This window comes from Phaenicophaeus curvirostris, chromosome 12 (assembly GCF_032191515.1).
Source record: "Phaenicophaeus curvirostris isolate KB17595 chromosome 12, BPBGC_Pcur_1.0, whole genome shotgun sequence".
NCBI lineage: Eukaryota > Metazoa > Chordata > Aves > Cuculiformes > Cuculidae > Phaenicophaeus > Phaenicophaeus curvirostris.
The window spans coordinates 8,250,891-8,271,517 of NC_091403.1; the positions used below are offsets into that span (position 1 = coordinate 8,250,891).

Here is a 20,627-nt window from a genome sequence, read left to right on the forward strand (position 1 = left end):
CACCAAGTTTTATTCCTGCTTAATGTTTGGTGCTCCAGTGAAATACTCCTGGGTTGTATTATCGTCACCAAGTGCAGCGTTAGGCAAACTATCTATACAAAGAGAGTCCTGCAAAGTTTAGGGTATAAGCAAATGAATCTGAAATCAAAATAGTTTTTCTTCTTAAAAGATTGCTACTTGAAACATCTAACAGCAGTTACCAATCGTGGCCTGTTAACTACAGTCATAGAAATCATTCATTGATCTAAAACCAGACTGCAATACCATAAACAATATAAGCAATACCATAAACAATATAAGTGGGATTGTAGACTTCAAGCAACATGGACACAATTGCAACCATTCCTGAGAAGAGTTCAGAGCCACTATAGACATGATCCTACATGATTGAAGCTGGCAGTAACATCTCATTGGCAAACAAAATAAAGCTGAAAATGAACACGCAAGTCCATTGGTATTGATGTTACTTACTGCATGTTTCCCAAATAAGAACATAGAACTCCACATTTTTAAAGAATGATTCCCAGCCAGTGCTGTCTTCTGAGTCCTGACTGTGATAGAACTTCCATTGATGATTTTCAGCACATTCTAGTGGCTAAGGCTGGTTTTATCATTTATTCATTTCACTGCAGTTCAAAATTTAAAATGGAACAAAAATCTGTTTGTTTTAACTCTGGCCAATGTCTTGTTGCAAGGAGCTCTTTTTGGTACATTAGCTCTTACTTTCATAGTTGTGCAATAAGATCAGGCATGCAAAATCTAGTTGTTTCTTGGGGAGGATGCCACAAAAGTGGTTATATGAAGCCATGGGCTCAGTAAGCATGGGATTGGATTCAGTTACAAAATGGAAAAGTCCAACATTTATCTATAAAGAGCTCTGAAAATGTTTTGTACTAGGAAGAAAAGCCTTCCAAACCAGATTTCTGTCAACTTGGTCCATGTACCCTGTTCTTTAATATTTCCTTAAAGAGTAATGGTTTTGTCCTGCAAGACAAATGCCCATTGATTTGTGTTTCTAATGAGTGCTAGGTCAGGCTAGCTATATATTTGCTTAATTAATTTCTCTGACCTTCCTCCCGTTTAATACTCAGGATAACAAACTTCCATTTTGCCAGTTGTCTGGGTGTTAGTCTGGAGCACTTATAATGTCAAAGGCTTTGTATTAATTTAATAAGCAAGTTATTTTTGGCCACATTCTACAAATATGCCTCATCAGCATAGATTTATGATTTGTTTTTTTCAGCTCAATCTGACGTAATTTGTCACATGGATATAAATTAATGCATGCACATTGACCTACAGGAAGGAGATAGTTACTGTTCCTTGATATAAGAGGAAATAATCTGAATTCAGGAAGGATTTCAGATAAATGTATAAATTTTTAAAGTTGGAAAGTTCCTTCCTACTTGTAATTAGCAATGCTTCAATTTTCTTCCTTACCATTCAATATTAGAGGTGAAGATTGGAAAGAAAAGTATTGTATATTGTACAAAGACTGTAATATACAGGGTATTCTGTGTGCCATTTGGCAGAACTCACAAATACTTAGACTGTGTGTTTAAATCTGGCAGCATTAGTTGGACTTAGGTTAAAAGTCAAAGGCATAGGAATACGGCTCCTAAATCCTTCATAGGAATCTCTGTTTCATTCATTTAAGTCTGTAAGAAACTGAGAACCTAAATGCAATTGGGCAACTTGGCTTTAATGCTTTACTTCTCATGGCTACCCCAAGTACATATTTAAAGTTAGGCATGTTTAAACCCTTAAGTGAAAACTGCATTTGGAGAAGTGATCTAAAATTAAAATATCAGCCTGACTCTTTCATACATGCAAATTAAGTTTATTTTGACAACAGGTTAACATAAGACACATCTGAGACAGCCTAGAGCTACATGGATTGTGTGATTCAGTGCTCAGCCAATAAAAGACAAAGCCCAGAGATGCTGCCTTTCAAATGTTAAGGTTCTGCCAGGATTCTGTTGCCTGCCTGCATGCCAATAAACTGGAGCAGTTGCCATACTACTTCATGGCAAATTATTAGAGTCAATGATTCCTTTAGTCTGTTTAAAGGTGGTGCGATAAAACACTGTGATAGTATTGCCATGATGATTATGTTGTTATTATTTTAATTAATATTGAGCAACCTGTACTACAACCAACTACAAGGCACCTCAGAAGTGCACTTCTCATTCTTTGGCTAGAGAAAAAAAGCTTTCATGACAAAAGTAATATAAATAATATTTTCATTCTAGGACTCTACAGAAAATTACTTTTCCTAGAATCTTGCATGTGCAGGCAGAGAAAGCAGAACCTTGATTTTACTGTCTCATCTTACAGGGAAATATAAACCTTTTTGTTTCCATCTCTGAGAAATGAAAGATAAGTCAAGCTTGCATCAGAGCAGATGGAGTCCCAGGTCTGAAGATCCCACAGAGGAGAAACTCATTTCCTATCTCCATGCTTCCGTAACTCAATGCACTATTACTGGGATACACCCAGACATGGCCTTCCTCACCTTACTGACCTGGGATAAGGGATTTTTTTCCACTCGTCCATCCCAAACTATCCATCACTCTCCCTTCCTGGTAACACCCTTGGAGCTTGCCAGCACACCTGCCCTTGTGGTTACTCCCAGACCTGCTCTGGGTTAAGGGGGAAGTTTCGTAACGCTTTTGACAGACGTGAAACAACACAATTTTTTATACTAGAAGTTTGGGAAAGGAGAAAAAAAGAAAGATCGTCTGGACACAATGCTCTCAACTCAGCACATCTGACCACTAACCTCTACCTCTTTCTAGCAGCTGAACTTCATATAAGCACTAGAACACTTCAGCTCACATGTGAGACAGTGGGGATTCTGTTCTCAGATACATTGCTATTATTTCACTACTGAGGTGAGTAGGGCAGAAGCAGGTGGCTACCAGTACTAAGTGATAGCGTCTGACTTGTGGAAAGCCATGCGAATTCAAAGCTGTCTGACCCAGAGAAGAGAGAGATAGCTAAGGGCAAACCCATCCTGGTGCAACGGTATAACACTATGTCATGTTAAACCCTTAATGGAAACAGCCTTCAGAAGTTATTTTAATCAACTAAGAACAGTTGGATCTTTTAGCTCATGGTTACCATTGTCTACTTATGTATTTAAAATGCAATTATGGACAAGAAAATAATATTCATTTCCTATTGACCTCTTCTCACTCAAGGGAATTAAGGCTGCTTCTCGTCTGCATTCAAAGTCCCAGCTGCTTCCTGACTGAAACAGGCTTTTTATATCTAGTAGCAATGCAGCAAAGCCATATGCAAGGCCAGGGCGCGTGGGGAAGCTGGAATGTCTCCTACCTCCTGAATTACCAGCCTGTTCCAAGTTCCAGTGCAGAATCATTTCCAGGATGGTGATTCATGAGGTAGGAAAGAACCTAGATCCAGTTCCCAGGCTACGTTTTTGGGGTTAGAAAAGCAATCTTGCTTTTCAAGCTTAAAAAAAAATGTAGAGGGACAGGGAAGGAAGATTGATTTTAAGTAAAAAGTAGAGTAAAAAGTTCAAATGCTGAGTGAAGGAATTTTCCTAAACATATATAAATAGCAACCATCACACTTCAATGGAAGAAGCAAAATTTGCAGGAGGAAAAAGTTACAGTGCTTTGAAATGCATCTGACTCCAGTGACTGAAATATCCTTGTAAATCATCTCAACAACTGACAAACCATATCTGGAATTTAGGGCAACACATGAGAACTCCCCAAAAATAGAAAGGAATGGAGGGAAGTCCCGACAGCATAAACCAGCTGATACACACACCAGAGTGGTGTGTAGTAAGGATGTCCTAAATTTCTAAAAAACAGATCTGCATTCATTCCTTATATTGTCATTTGATGGGCAGATATGCACAGGCTTGCTACATTTCACTGTTAGATTGCTAATACACATTCAAGGTTATATTTATTAGAAACCTGGCAAATGCTTTAATTGGTATTCATTGCAGCAGGTCACCAAGGGAAAAAAGCCACAACAATGTAGCATTCAGGAAACTACTTCATAAGCTTACAGAAGTTTTAAGCTGGGAAAAAGCAGCCTATCAGAACTGAAGACTTCTGTGAAGTCTTGTTACTTTGAACTACACCTTCAGTAGATGCCAAAGGAATAATTTGAACACCATTCTTTATGGTCAAGCTTAGGTTTTTACACTGCTACTAAAATATGCAAATACTTCCTACTAAAAATTGCATATGAATAGAACTGGTTGCGTCAAATATCAAATAATTGCTGGCACTTCTTTTTCAAAGTCAAACTCTGCCTGGACTTCCCTTTGAGTAAATGAGATTTTTATTAGTTGGCAGAGAATGGGAGGTGATACCAAGGGGAAGTTGGCTTGGGAATGCAAAGTTCCAGTCAGAGCATCCTTTCTGGCAGAAAGGCTTTCCTCAGAGAGAAAGAATGGTTTCCTGAGACTGCTCAGCCCTCACACCTGCTTTTATGAAAACCTCAGAAGATGTCATGTTGGTGCCCTTCAGACAGATGGACCCACCCAGCAAAGCACAAACCCTGCTATCTTGCTCACTGCACAGTCAGTATCGAGTCACTGTGTGGTACTTGCAAATAAAAAAAAAACACAGTTGAGGGGGAGGAGGGTTTAACTTTATGCTCATCATGTCACTGCGTACTAAGGAAAATGCCACGCGTAGGCAGTCAGCCTATATGGTCCACTGGTTTCACATGGGTGTCTTGGAAGCACAAACTTCACTCAGTCTGAATATCACATTGAGTCTCTCCTCTGACCTGTCCCTGTGAATAAAGTTGCCCTTTATCTTCCTGCTCGTGGGGGACGTTTGCCAAAAAGATGACAAGGTTTTTCAGGCATTTATATTTTGGTTAGCCCAAGAGTTCTGGCTTAAAGTGAAGCAATCAGAAGTTTCTAGCTGCCCACAGTCTGCCTGGATGAAGTCAATGCAGTTTTTATGAGGCATTTTATTATTGAAAGAATTTCTCCAGAAATCAACCTGCCCACTGCCAGTCCACTGTTTACAGAACTAATTTAGTTCAAGGGTGCCTGCAGTCAAGTAAATGCGAGTCAAACATTACTCTTTCTTAGAAAAAAAAGTCGTTTGAAGACAGGTAATGTGCAGATCATATTTTAACATGCCCAGAGAGCACTATTTTCTAGCTCAGTGCTATATATCTCTCTGCTTTGGAATGGTTTGCAGTTGCAATGCTCATTCAACCCAGGAAAGATGCCGTAGGCAGCTCTGCCATGTGAGCCCCATTATTTGCTCAGGATATCACTACAGGGTTGCTGACCTTGGTAACATTACATGCATCAGGCTGTGAGTAACCTCTCTCCAATCTCCTTCCCACACTCTATCTTCTTTAGCAACCAGCTAATACCTGTCTTTCCTACTTTAAGGCTTGGTGTCTTTATAAGAACTAAATTTTACGGCAGTCTCAAGCTGCCTTTCATTGCTGCTCCCTCCCCTCCAAAGCTGTGAGTGCAGCTTGTGTTGTCATGTCAATAGATAGAGTTGCTTGAGTTAATCTCAATTTGCAAATTTCAGTTTGCAGAGTGTGCTTAAATTGAAAGCACAGCCCTGTCAGGCACTGATCTGACTCTCAGACTGTGGGGCAGTGTTGAAGCATTCTATTATTAAAGAAGCTTCCTCGTATCTTTGTTTAATATATTACTCTTAGTTAATAATTACTTTCAACATATTCTGAAAAAGAGATCATATGATTTTATTTGCCTTCCTTTAGAAGTGTTAACAGACTCTGCTGAAATTCAGAGCTGTTCATCCCCGTTCCAGGTGACTCAGTCCTCCTCCAAACAGCCAGCTTGAAGCAAAGCAGGGCTCCTTGCCTTGTCCTGCTGTTAGAGAATCCTTGTAGCCTATGTTAGCTCCCACCACACAAAATCTGAGCATCTCACATACCTTTACCACCCAGGCTGTACACACGCAGAAGTCTCATCTATGTCAATACAGAAAAAAAAAAAAAAAGAAAATGAGCAAGTTTTTCAGTAAGGAGGAAACCAATTTCTCTCAGTCACAACATGTAGCTAATTCCTTGTGTTAAGCTGCAGTGACAGGGGAGTTCACAGGCTTGGTTATTTCTGTGAGTCAGGTAATGTCAGAAACACCACAAAACTGGTGAAAATCAGTTGCTCTTGTTCACCTTCTAAGAGAAGATCCACGCTGAACCATGATGGACTTAAAGGTTCTTTCTGTCCCTTCACTCTTCACCTCCTTCATCAAAACTCCTCTTTTAAGAAATCTGACCATTGCCACCACAAGAGCAGGAGTAGCTGAGTCGCTTCTGAACCCAGCACTGATGGAATAACATCAGGTAGAACTGCAGCTGAGCAGCAGAAAAGCAATTGCTACTTCAGAGCTGAATGTTCTGTCCTTCCAGATGCTCCTGAGTTCAGTTGTGGCATATTGAACCTGTGGGAGACCTGGAGTCATTCCTCATCATAATGTATAGCACAAGGACCATCTAGAAGACCTTGTAGGGAAAACAATCCAAAGAGAAGGAAAGAACACTTAGTCCAAAGAACAATTTCATATCTGCATTTGCACATATATGAAAATTCACCTGAGAAAAAGGCTAGTTCTGTAATGAGGTATGACTGCAGTCATAGAATCATAGAATAATCAGGTTGGAAGAGACCCACCGGATCATCGAGTCCAATTTTTCCTATCAAACACTAAACCATGCCCCTCAGCACCTCGTCCACCCGTGCCTTAAACACCTCCAGGGAAGGTGACTCAACCACCTCCCTGGGCAGCCTGTTCCAGTGCCCAATGACCCTTTCTGTGAAAAATTTTTTCCTAATGTCCAGCCTAAATCTCCCCTGGCAGAGCTTGAGGCCATTCCCTCTTGTCCTGTCCCCTGTCACTTGGGAGAAGAGCCCAGCACCCTCCTCTCCACAACCTCCTTTCAGGTAGTTGTAGAGAGCAATGAGGTCTCCCCTCAGCCTCCTCTTCTCCAGGCTAAACACCCCCAGCTCTCTCAGCCGTTCCTCATAAGACCTGCTCTCCAGCCCCTTCACCAGCTTTGTTGCTCTTCTCTGGACTCGTTCCAGAGCCTCAACATCCTTCTTGTGGTGAGGGGCCCAGAACTGAACACAGGATTCGAGGAGCGGTCTCACCAGTGCCGAGTACAGAGGGAGGATAACCTCCCTGGACCTGCTGGTCACGCCGTTTCTGATACAAGCCAAGATGCCATTGGCCTTCTAGGCCACCTGGGCACACTCTTAACATAAAAGTACACCAAAAAAGGTAAGAAAATTTAATTAATCCTAATAGCATCATCATATCTTGCTCCCTACATGGTTTTAAGGATCGTTGGCTGGATGCTTTGTACTGATTTACATGTCTGGAGAGATGATGTTTGAAGGTAATTCTGTGTTTCAGGACACAGATCTGGGGATGTGATTTCTATCTGCTAGATGTGTACTTGTTTCTGGCCCAAAGTCAAGGGTTTGGCAAGGCAACCAGTCTCCATTGCCTGCATTTGCAATTAATTAAACCCCTAAGAGCATAGATACTAACAGAACCTGTGACAATAAATAAAAAAACACCAGTCGGGGGCAGGCAGAGACCCACTGGGACACTTCTCACCTTATTATTCATAGGACTGAGCCGTTTGAGCTTAGTTTCCCTTCATGCATGAAAAGCTTTTGAGGAATCTCATTATTGTACTGAGTATGTAAACATAAAGAGATGGAGTTAAGCTAGAAGCAAAGATACTTTTAGAAGTATTAGAGCTATATTAAAGTCAGAAGCAGAGATTGAAGCTGATATTCGATCCGACCTTTAATATTTACTCTTTTTTTAATGGGGAGTCCCATCTTCTTTGGGCACTTGTAAAGCAACCAATCATCCCTTTGACCATTTCAGTTGTTCTAAACAGAACTCCCTAATAGAAGGTATTTGTTCCTCAGCACACTGATCTGCTTTCAAATTAGAATTATTCTAGCCCACTAGAAACCAAAATAACAAAGGTAGCTAGAAGGGGAAACCCAGCATTTAAGCTTGGGACGTTTGAACACATTCAGAAGTTAGTGTGATCCCTGCAAGGGAGAAAAAACCTTCCAAACTGCTGAGTCAGTTTAGGCAAGCTCCAATCACTCCCTGTACATTAGGTTCACGTAAAAATGTTCCTTGCGGCTAATGGCGCATTAATAAGGTATTGGCTGCATAGGACTGTCAGGTGCTGTGCCAGAAACAGTCTTTTATAAATTGAACATGGATAAAGGTTCTGGCAGTCTGATTCCCAATGACCCACTGACAAGGCACTGGCCTAGCTGAAGATGTGGAGATTGAATGTAATTGCACACAATTTTTTAATCAAGGACTACACTTCCAATAATCTGCCGCAGCGACAAAGAAAACAACGTCAGGATGTAATACACGCCTGGAATCAAAGCTCCTTTCAGTAAACTCTTAATTAAAGAGTGGCTCTGACTACAAGTTTTATAGAATAGTCAATGAGCTTCCAGCTGAGGAAAAGACCTTTCTTGATGTGATGAAATGGCTGCACGTGTACTTAGAGCACAAACAGGAAAAAAAATCATGTAGAAACACAGGCAAAACTCAGGCCTTGGGCAGTACTTGGTAATACCATCAATATAGATTGGGATGAGAGAGAAGGAGGGAATGAAAAGGCATTAATCACCCCCAAACCCCAAAGCACAAACAAAACTATGGCCAAAGCCACCATTAGCACAGATTGAGGCTGCTTCAGGGATGCTGTGTTACTGTCTAGCTTGCAGCACCCTCCCAGAGTATGGGTGCCTGAGGACTGCAGGCTTGGGGTGATCCAGGGAACGTACCCCATAAAAGGGACCAGCCATTAGGTGACTTTTCACCACTTGGACAGACTTCAATGCCAGACTGCACTGCTGGTCATTTTATCAGTACGCTGAAGCTGATTCAGAAAGTGGCTAATTACTTTATACCATTCTCAAAGATCATTTTTGACTGGTCTCCGTCTTTGATGAAACGCAAACTGCATTTTGCACCCACCTCTCTGGCACGTCTCATAAATATATTCTGCAACTAAAAAATACTCTAAGTTTACAAGTTTATTTCGTTATCCATCTCATTAACCACATCATAGCGTAATGATCAGTCACAGAGGTCAAGTAAGTTTAGCAGTATTTGCATGGGCTGCTCTTTGCCAGCCAGCCTCAATGCCAAGAACTAGCCTTGGACACATTTGATTTACTAGTGCAGATATAGCCCAGACGTCCTGTGAAGGACAAGAGACAGAGACCATGAACTTCTGGGATATAGAGTCAGGATCTTGACTGATCTTCGCTCTTCTGAGCAATGGGCCATTTATCCTTTCACCCAGCCTCACTCGGTGATGCACAGAATTTGGAGGCTGCTATGTTTGTTAACGACCTGCAGAGCTGGAGGCTGGAGTTCAATTACCCTCAAATTTCTTATCAGGATCCTTCACGCCTGCCAGTGCTGTCATGGAAATGTAATGCATGTCCTGCCTCAAGGTTTTGGTTCATTTGTAATAAAAATCATCTAGCCTCTCTCTGAAGGAAAATGCAATCCATCCCCACTGGGAGACAGCTGAAAATTTAGTTTATCTGGACGCCAACTGGATTCACATCAGAAAGAACCTTTTGTGCAGTATTCACGTGCAGAACTGTACAGAAGGGGGGGTTAGTGGTGTATGAAAATGGGAAGATTCTGTGATGTTGAATTGTTTGGTTGGTCACATTGATTCCAGATGGTGCTCCGGGCTCTCAGCATCTCTGAAACCCGGCCAATTTTCATTCTCCCAGTTCTTATAGCAGTAGGAAAACACTCTGTTCTCTTGAGAAGAGAAAACAGGGGAAAAACTAGTAATGAAATTTCTACTTTTCCTGTTGGCAAATTATAACCAAAATGAGCTAACATGCTGCAACAATGGTGGTTTTCCAGCTGGAGAGGGTGAGGAACTTCTCTGGAGGTCTCACATAGCACAAAGCACTGCTCCCTGAAACAGTCCTAACCCAAACTCATTTCAGATCACCTGGGGCCCTTAAGTTCTCATTTCAGAACTTCATAAGTATTTTTTTTCTCCTATTCCTTATACCAGTGACAAGAGATAAGTCTGTCTAGGAGGGTAGGTTCTACCAATGTTTTCTAAGGGCTTTTCATCCTTACCCAACAACATTTCTGGGCTTTGGGACTCTACCTTCTGTAAGTCCATTTTTTCCCAGTGACCTGGCAACAGATGCTAAGCAGAATATAACATCAAGTCCTGCTTTGCAGTCAAATCCATGCTCCTACACAGAAGCCCCTCTACATCCCATGGCTTAGTCAGGCAGTTTTTAAGACTCCTTTGCAAATTTTTTTCAGTTAAAGATATGATGTAGTTCAGCTGGCATCACACTTCAGATTAGATCACCATGAAGAGAGAAATATCACAGTACATTACATGCATCAGTACAAGCTACAAACTTCTATCCTTACTGTCCCCCACAGAAAAAACCCCAAACAGCACCTTTGATGGGACCCCAGTGTAAAACTTGTATCATTTTGTTTTGAACCAAACCACACTCTGGACTTTGAGCTTTATTTTTGCTTATGTTTATTTGATCAAATTCCTCTCCCCACAAATTTCTGAAGTATCTGTGAAAAGTGTGTATTAAAAAAGCTTCTGAATTAGTTATCAGCGTGGATTGATGAGAACTTTCACGCACAAAACCTACATCTTTTACTACAACAAAACTACCTGTAATTTTGTTTGTTATCTGTTTTGCCTCTGGCACATTAAATTAATACCACTTTGATGAGGAGTTGCCTTCACTAGTAAGAATTTAACTTCTTATTATTAAATAATCAATTCATAAATGAAGGAGGGCTATGCAATTTCTTCATGCCAATGTTTGTGGCAGTTCGATGGGTGCCACCCAGGTATTTTGATAAGCATTTATCTCAAATACTTTTCCTCAAATGTCAAAATGTTGATACAGTCTCAATCTTATCCAGGCATATGTAGTTTTTCAAAATTAAAGGGCAAAAGATATCTCTGACATGTATCCTGCAAGTTAGAGAACATCGGACATGCCCACTACAAGGTAGATGTTCGTGTAAAAAGGAGTGCAGAGTGCACCATGTGTTTTTGAAAAAGAAAAGAAAAATAAAGAAAAAAATCTTCAGAGCAGGAGTGGAAAAAAATTATGGTTTTCTTTTTTCCTCCCTGTCAGCTTTGCTGCAGTGAAAAATTTCCACGCAGCTTTGCTTATAGTTCTGGCTAACAGCCACAGGTTAATTTATAAAATAACTGACAGGACCAACAGGCATGTTTGTCTCTCCCACAGCATTTAAACAGCAGCGAGTTTAAACAGCAGATACTCCATTAAAATGGGTTCATATCATATCTATTCAGACTTTACAAGTCTTGGCATAAAAGCCAAATCCATTTGTTTCCCTAAGACTTCTTTATGTTTGCCACTCACCACGATGAAAGGGGATGCACACATTGTGCATCATAGCACTGAGTGATAAGAAAAGCAGTTTCAGACTCCTTATCGAAATAGATATTGAATGAAGGCTGGTCCTGCAGCAGACAAAGGTTCCTTTCCAAGCCCATCTAAACATTGCATATCATAGGTGTGGCTTTGCATTTTCCTGGCATCATCTGTTAGAGGATTTCAGGACCTAGGGAATCCATGTTCCCAACAACCCCCCCTGTGGAAATGAGTACTGCAAGGAGGACACGTTGAACCATGATACAAAGTCACTACAGCCCTCACACCCAGCCCAGAGTGAAAACACAAATGTGGAACCAAAGAAATGTCCTCGCAACCTGCACAGGGAACACAGATCTTTGTTTCCCAGGGCTGAGCTGGGCTGTTGGCTCACACACAGCTCAGAGCCTGGCCAGCTGAGGACAAGACTAGCGAGATGTAGCAAAAAAACCTTCATCTAGGGCCCGAGGGAGCACTGCACGTCCTTTCTTCTCTTGCTCCCCTGCGGACTATAAAGTTGCAGGTACAGAGACAACATTACAACTTCATTCCAGACTTACCTCCTCCTGTTTATCTAGCTTACATTGCTCAGCTCCTAGCTCTTCCCACCAATGTGACCAGGAGCCAATAATTCATAAGGTCATCACGGATTCTACCCCACCCTAACTAATGGTAGTTACCATTTCCAGTCTTCCTCTTAAAAAGGTTCCTACCTGTTCTTAAGCTCTCCCTTTAGCCTGAGATCCCTTGGTTTAATCAAGGATTATCCACTCAAGTTGAACTCTGGGAGACTGGAGGCACTTTTCTCTCCAGAATCCAGCCGTCCATCAGCTGGCTGATTAAACAGCAACTTGCTCCAAAGCACAACCCATTTTTTCTAAACATTGTTAACAAGTAATACCACATGCTCCTCAAGTGAGTGAGAAATTATTATTCAATTCAGGATGCTCCCAAATTATAAGCAGCCCACAGTTATTTTAAGTGTACGTTGCATCTTTTTCTCAATGAAGATTAATGTTGTTCTTGCCACAGGGTTATGTAAGAAGCGAACATTTGTGCAACAGCAGTTTTTAACAATTCCTCCAGATTGATTTATGTGCTTGTTTTCAACTTTTTGGGAACTTATAAATGATGTCTGAGGTCTTCAGAGGGAATACTGACATCTAGTAATTTATTAGTGGCTAAAAGCAAGTGTGTTAGGGAAGATTATCTGTCTCTTGACCATAACTGAGTAGCTAGATTGAGAAAATGAGTTTGCATAAACTAAGCTGAGCACAAAGATTTAAAGTCAAATGTAAAGCAAAGGGAAAAAAAAAAAGCCAAACAGTAGATAAAAAAACAAAAATTAAGGTTAAACCTGCCTGTGTGCTACAGGGACACAGGAGGAATCATGCTCAGAGGAAACATGCTCATAGTAAGCCAGAGTTATTGAAATAAAGTATTGATTTTCTGCTAAAAGAACTGTAAGCATGAAAGGACAATTAATTTTTAAATGAAGGTAGTGGTCATATTATTGCTCTCTTGATATAGAAAGAAGCTCATCTGTCTATATCCATCTACAACGTTTGACTCTGCTCAGAAGCAATGAGTTTTTAATCAAATTGAGATTGTAAAGAATATTAGAGTATGATTAAGCATCCAGACTCCTCTTTTATAGATTTGAACTTTGAATTGAAGGTGAGTTCATTTGGGATACAAAATACATTCCTGAAGAAGCACTCCCCCTTTGTTCCTGGCCATTCACCTCCACTCCCTCCTCCTGAGTAAAACCGTGTCCTGCTTAGTTTCCTCACCAGAGATCTGGGGACATCTTTGGCTTGTTCTTCTCTCCAGCTTTCATATCCTACATCTTAAAATTCCTTTCCATATCAACACCTCAGAGTAACCATTCTTACAGGCATCCTGAAACCAATCAGGCAGACTCCTACCACGTAACAGCTTTCACTAGTACAACCTCCTCTTCCCCAATTTTGACAAATGTCTTACCTGACCACTGCTCCAAATAGTACTGGAGACATCAGTTCCTGCCCCTTCGGAGCTTCCCAGAGACACATGCAAACCACATTCCCTTTCAAGGGCCACAACAGCCTCTCCCCAGCTCTTCCTACCATCTCCATTACCAAAAAACCAATCCACGCTTCCCTTTGGTCCTTGTTCTAGCATCTATCACTTGCTCAGCACCCAAATCCCCTTCAGAGATAAAGATGAGCCCCGAAGAGGCTGTCTGCGAAGTAAACCTTACTGTCCCCTGGTACTCAGACTGCTGGGTCCTCAGCCATTACTTGTCTCACCATGCACTCACCAAGGCAAACACTGCCGTTTCTTCACACTTAGACTACAAGTTCTGTGGAACGGTTGTGTCATTTTGGTCCACGCCCACAGATTGAGTCACCTTCCCTGGAGGTGTTTAAGGGATGGGTGGACGAGGCGCTGAGGGACATGGTTTAGTGTTTGATAGGAATGGTTGGACTCGATGATCCGGTGGGTCTCTCCCAACCTGGTGATTCTATGATGTTTGCACAGCGTTATAGCTACAGTCCATGGCGATGACCATGGAGCAATGAACAAAAGGAAGGTTTCAAGCAGTCATTCTATGAGTTGGTGAGTGATGCTGCTGAGCAGGAGTCAGGACTGTCCACTGTGGTTACTGGTATCACACATGTTTGAATACCAGGTCTAACCCCTCATTCTCTGGCCTAATTAGGGCTGTAAGCATGGGAATTCATCACACATCAAGTTCCCCAAGAAAAGAAACAAATTTTCTTAATCTTACATCTGACTGTGATGCTGGGGCAGAGTTTGAGGAGCTCTGCATAAATGTGGTCTGGACTCTGGGCCATAAGAAACTTCAGCGAGTTCGCAAAATTCAGTGGGGAAATGGTTTTGCCATCCAGCAAGTTTTAAGAGTCTTGTTGGAATTATTTTGTGTGCATGCAACAAAGAATATCACTCCAAATCAGACTGAAGGAAATCCAAATAATTAAAGTTTTTTAGTCATTCATTTCAATCAAATAGTTTCGTCTAAGCAACTGAAACATTTCAGTTCAATTCTGGCCATTTCTGAAAAAAAAAAAAAAATCTAACTAAAGATGCAGACTTGTGAACAGCATCAATTCAGACTTGGTTGATCATTCACTGCAGATTAAAAATGGGGTTTTCAGTTGTTTAAGAAGAAATAAAGCTATTCTGGCTTTGGGCTCCAGTACTGCTCTTTGTATCATAAATGTTCTTCTAGGGAATGTCTGATAAATAAATCCATCTTGCATATAGCTGTATCTGATTGCCTCAGGCTGTCACTGGAGTGATTCCCAACCGCTTAATGAATCTGTAACGCCCACATCCTGCGTGATGAGCACTCGTGAATTGTTTTTTCCAGAACACACCGGTGAGGAGAACTGCTTCCAGGTCCAGGTGGACGCGAACCTGAGTGGAGCCTGAACGCCATTAAAGCCACACTGACTAGCAAAACTTTTAAAATATGACTACAGTCGGGATTTTAACTCCACAATGCTGCTATGCCAGGAGGTGACAGGATTCCTACCCAGGCCTGGAAGGTAGGGATCTGCTTGCATATATGAAATCACATAATTTCCCATCCCTCCCCTCCCTGCACATCTATTATTTTGGGAAAGGAGTGCAGAAGGAAAAAATATTTTGAAATATATCCTATGGATTGAAATGAGCACAAACGTGATTAACCAGCATAGGAGCTGGTATGGCTTAGACCAGCTCTCTACAATATCTGAGGTGCATTATTGCCTTATATTTAAAGTGACAGTGCCATTGTCAGGGTTGGAAAGAAACCCCATGTATTTTAAAGTATCTTGTATAGGTAAGAATGATTGTGAAATTCTGCCACACCAGTAAACAGAAGTGTTTTATAGTCTGTAACTGAGCTGGTATACTAAAGAGGATGCCAATATACCTCTGCTTGTGTACATAAGGTCATAAAAAATGAATATATCCTCTCTTCTGTGGCACTCCCTCATGAAAAGAGCACTGGGAAATGCAAAATAAACAGCAGAGCACACACCAAATGCTCAGGACAGACCTTTCACTGAGGTACCCAAGTTCTTTATTGTCAGTCCAGGGTCCCTGACCAGTGTTGCACGTGACCACTGGGCTTCCTGACTGCGTGAACGGTCAGACAAGAACGAGACAGTGGAACCAGGGCATCAAAACTAGGTGATGATGACCCCACGAAGAGATGCAGCTGCTGCCTGGTCCTGGGCTTTTACAAGTCATAGGGTGCCAAGTGCAGAGCATCAGTTTTGGTACTGAATTACACTTCCTGCCGCAAGTCAGCACGGCTCCATCCCTGGGGTGTTGCAGCTGCACAGACAGCAATTTCTTAAATGCCATTACTATTACTGCTTGCCACTGTCTGACCACCAGGCTCCCAAACTGCATCCACAGAACGAAATATGGCTCTGAGCTTCTGAAAAAGCTTTGGGCTTGTTTCAGGCTACCAGGGTTTCTGGTGGTCCTATGTAGATGCAGAGAAGCAGACAACCCTCCAGCCCTCTAAGAGGCTCCCTGGGGTGCCATCTATTCTCAGAGCCATTAGACAGGGAGAGATTGTATTGAAACACCTGGGCATTTACAGAAGAGCACATATTCACAAGACTGCTAAACTGCTTAATGATCTGAACCAGGGATTGCTCTTCTTTCACTGTTGGCTTTGTTTAAGCCAAATTTTGTTTTCAACAAAAAAAGCTGGAAAAAAGTAATTTGTGACAATTCAGCTATTCAGAGAAAACTTGATCATTCAAGCATGACCCCTTATAATTGTTTGTGCTAATCTTTTTCCCTGCACACACATACACATATGTTATCAACATTGCCTGTGCTGGTAAATAAGAGCAAAGCATCCAGCCAACCAATCTGTAGCAGAATAAGAGTTAGATTCAGTAGCACTGGTGGATTTCATACGCCAAACTGGGACCTTCAAAACTATTCTGGTAATGTGCACAGCACATCCCCCTATGGCTGAGGTAGATGGTAGGGTGTGCAGGCAGGGCCTCTTCCAGCATGCACCGACTCTGCTTCAACCTGTAAGAACACTTCCATAGTCCCTCCAAGCCCGGCTGTGTCACTGGGCACCAAGGAAATGAAAGCAGAGCTTGAGGCATGGGGCAAGGAATTGGAAAATAAGCAGAACAAGTTTAGCTGTTGCAGAGATTGAACGCCACAAGTACCTGGCAGACAGGCAGGAGTGGCTTGTTATCACTGCACCCTCACTCGTGTGTGTAAGCACATCGTTGCTGTGCAGTAGCCACAACTGTCTGTGCTGGGAGATGCAAGGCACGTTCGATATTCGTGTGGGAATAAGCTTATTCCCTCCCTGTGTACTGGTGTACCCACAGGTGGATTCCTACCTGCAGCAGTGCTACAGGGTTCTTAGGAAACAACAGTCAAACTGCACAATCGTGGTAAAAGCAGTGAGCTGGACTTTCTCAGGAGGAACCAACTCCTGTGAGCCTATGCAAATAGCTGCTTTCAAATCTTGCTGGTCCACAGATGCCTGATCTAAACCAGCTGTATGTTCCAGCAATAGTCAATTAATCTGGAGACGACTGCCTCGGACACAACCCCATTCCAGCACTTAGATCTGTCCTGTGCCAATAGCTGTTTCGGCATGGCCAAGCCTGCTGACACGCAATCGCAATAACTAACAGCGCAGAACGCTACTAAATGCCTTCTGACACCTAATCCAGCAACACAACTCAGATGAGCATGAGCATTATGCTGGTGTGGCTCTGACAAGCTGGATCTGCAGAGGAGGTTTCCCTTTCTGACAACACTGGTGCACAGACAGGTCCAGGTGAGCAGTCAAGCTGTGAGCAAGGAGGGCAACTTGGAACACCAGGTGCTGAGAGGCATGGTTTAGTATTTGATAGGAATGGTTGGACTCGATAATCCAGTGGGTCTTTTCCAACTTGGTGATTCTAGGATTCTTTCTGGCCAGCCCCAAGAAAGACACCCTCCATCGCTAATGATAGAACAGTAGAAAACAGAATAGTAGTCACAGCATAGAAATGTTGTCAAGTTTAGGGGGGAAGCAGAAGGAGAGAAGGCATGGTTTATAAAACATCAAGGATACAGCTTTTTTTTTAAAAAAATTATACCCTCACTGAAAATGCTGACTTTTTTGGCACAACTGATCAAACTAAATCTGAAACTCAGACTCAGCCTGTCACTGTAATTTCCTGTGTAATTTACAGTTCAGATGCCACAGGCTTTCACTCTGGGTAAAACTTTCTGCCTGCCATATCCTTTCCGTGACATGCCTATATCTTAGCTAGTGAAATAGGGTGGTAATAGAATCTTCTGGAAATAGTAAACTTCCAGTCAGGCCAGGTGAGCATTACAAGCTTGACCCATTCCTCAGCAATTTCTTGAGCCCAAACTTGCTGGACCAGCCTAAGGATCTGTTTGTTAAATACAGACAGTATCTGCTTGGTTTCATTAATTGTGTCATCAGCTTCTCTTTAATCTCCCTGCGGCAGGACTGGCTGTCACAGTAATTTCTGTGCTTTCAGGAAATTAAAAGAATCTGTTGTCCTTGTGCTTAAAATAGAGCGCCCAGCTGATTTATACTTGCCTTGTAGGACCTAGGAGGCAGTGAGACTGTTAAACAACTTGGAAAGGAGTAAATTATGAGACAGACAAGGAACTATGAACTTTTAAAATACAAGATTCTGAACTTCACCCTGAGTCACTGGGACACCCGCTCACAGCTGGCACAATATGATGTTGCAAGAACATGATGCTCCAGCCAGATGTGATCTGCTACTGAAATACCACTGTCAGCAGCATCAGCTCACTGGAAATGTAACCAGGCAAAATTGGCTGTGTAGATAAAATCTGTACCTGGGATTTCCTCATTGTATTAATGCAGTTATAGAGAGCAATTGGATTGTTTCATACCTAAGTTTCACCCAGTTTTCCCTATGGTTCAATACATTCTCTTTCCCACCTCTTCTCTTTTCCAACTGAAGCCCAGATTGGTTCTCAGATTGATTACTGCATTTGATGTGAATGACTTTTTGTGGTTTTCTTTGAAAAGTGATTCCATATTCCTGCTTTTTTTATAATAGTAACCCTCAACGCTTCCACCTCTTACCTTAACCAAAGGTGGGTGTCAGGAAAAGTTTCCCCCATGCCTGGGTAGTTCTTCTCCATCATCATCATCAAAGAAAACAATTTGTGTTAGCAGGTAATGAACTATCCAGAGGCAAACTTGCAGAGGCAGAAGGGAGTCAATCTCTGCTGAACTCGTTTTGGTTAAGGTGATGAGGTCAGAAGAGACCTTTGGCTGTGCAGATATCCGCATCGAATAAGATAATCATTGTACTAATCATATAATCATCTGTACCTCTCCGGGTGATAAAACATCTATTTAAAAATAGTATTGCTCCTAAAAAAATCTTCTATCGCCTGGAGAACCTATGAGTATCAGAGATTAAATGTTATGGAAAATAAGTATGCATAATTTTCACTTTGCTTTGTGCCAGGGAGAGACAGGGAATGTTTGGACAGAGAGGAAAATTGGGATAGAAACAGTCTGCTGTGCCATTTGTCTGCTTTTCATGCTAGGAGAGGAGAGGAAATATTTTATGACTGGGAAATGCTGAGACAAGAACAGTGTCTGTACTTCTTTTGAGAGATGATGTAGCAAGTGAAGAGCATCCATTCACCACTGCTTCACTTTTCTTTGTTAACATCTCCTTTTATTTTCTAATATTTTAGCAAGAAGGATTCATGGGCTAAATGAAGTTGGAGATTAAACTTCTCCTGTCCACAGATGTCAGTTACCCAAGCTATGACATTTCCAGCAGGCTTATTTCCCTACAAGATTATATTACAGAGTTTTTCTGTTTCCAGTTCTGCCCCCAAAATTCCCCATGTTCAGGAGCAGCAATCATTTGTGTCTGACACAGTGTTTATTTTGCAGGTGGTTGATGATGTTAGGAGTAACTATAAACCCAGATGAAGAGTGGCATAAGCAATGGAGGGACCAACCCCAGAGCCTGTGTACGTTGATGTGGACAAGGGACTGACATTAGCATGTTTCGTCTTCCTCTGCCTCTTCTTGATCGTGATGATTATTCGCTGTGCAAAAGTCATCATGGACCCTTATAGTGCCATCCCTACGTCTACATGGGAGGAGCAGCATCTAGATGACTGAGAGGACTTCATTAGAGCCATAAAATGCTGTGATCCAGGAGGCCTTTTCCTATCTGGAAGGCCAACACACACAGAGCCATTTTCAGATATGCAGGGCAATGGCAATATCTTTAAGAGCACATAGTGCAAATGATTCTTGCTCAGCGGATCACAATATCAGCAAGCCATTCTGGCAGCACAGTTTAATACTATGCAGCAACCCTTATATTGCTGAAAACAGTTATCATTGTAACTCAAGCAGCACAAGACCTTTCCTGATATAACTCATGGTCTAGCACAGTTTGTCCTCCCTTCAATATCTCCCACAAATCCAGGGTAACCATCAGAATTCAGAAAAGCAACAAAAGCATTTTGTCTTTCCTGGAAATAGATTGCTTCAAATATCTTCTGCAGTCATTGTAGTTGTGTTCTGAAAAAGACACAGATTTTATAATGTTGTATCCCAGAGCATCACTAAGTAGAGAAGCCAATGGATCCCTGGATAAGTAGGGTTACAGGAGCAGTCTTATTCTCAACTCACTTGGTTTTGCATATACGCTTCCTACTAGGCTGCAGTCATTTTCAGTGATCAGGATACAGAAACACTCTGACAGTTCCCAGGGGGGTCATGGTCTACTGTTGACCTGGTACCATCACCTCACTCTATCCTACTCATGCAAACACAAAGCATTCTGTTATTTGCTGTGAGTCCAGGGATCAGCCAGGTATGTCAGACCAGCCACGATGAGCCTGGTGGGCATCAGAAGTCCATGGAGCAGAGGTTGGACACTGCTAGTTTTAACTACACAGAATGAACTTGCTGTGGCTTTCAAAGAGTGATTCCACATGCAACTTCATCAGCCTTTTGTTTCAGACACACCTCAGTGGGACGATGCACAAACAGCATGGCAAAGACAATAAGCAAGGAGACGTTGCTCCTCGCTTTGTCAAATCAGACAGACTTCTCAGTGTAACAGTTACAGTAACACAC

General features: G+C 41.9%; 1 protein-coding gene across 1 annotated transcript in view; it reads left to right on the plus strand.

Annotated features, from left to right (window-relative positions):
- CTXND1 (cortexin domain containing 1) overlaps positions 1-20,168 on the plus strand; it is a 33,695-nt gene extending 13,527 nt beyond the window's left edge. The window contains exons 2-3 of the mRNA XM_069866737.1: positions 14,844-15,021; positions 19,425-20,168. Coding sequence (XP_069722838.1) covers positions 19,479-19,658 — 180 coding nt within the window. The 5' untranslated portion in view covers positions 14,844-15,021; positions 19,425-19,478 and the 3' untranslated portion in view covers positions 19,659-20,168. The remainder of the gene's footprint in view (positions 1-14,843; positions 15,022-19,424) is intronic.
- The last annotated feature ends 459 nt before the right edge of the window (positions 20,169-20,627 follow it).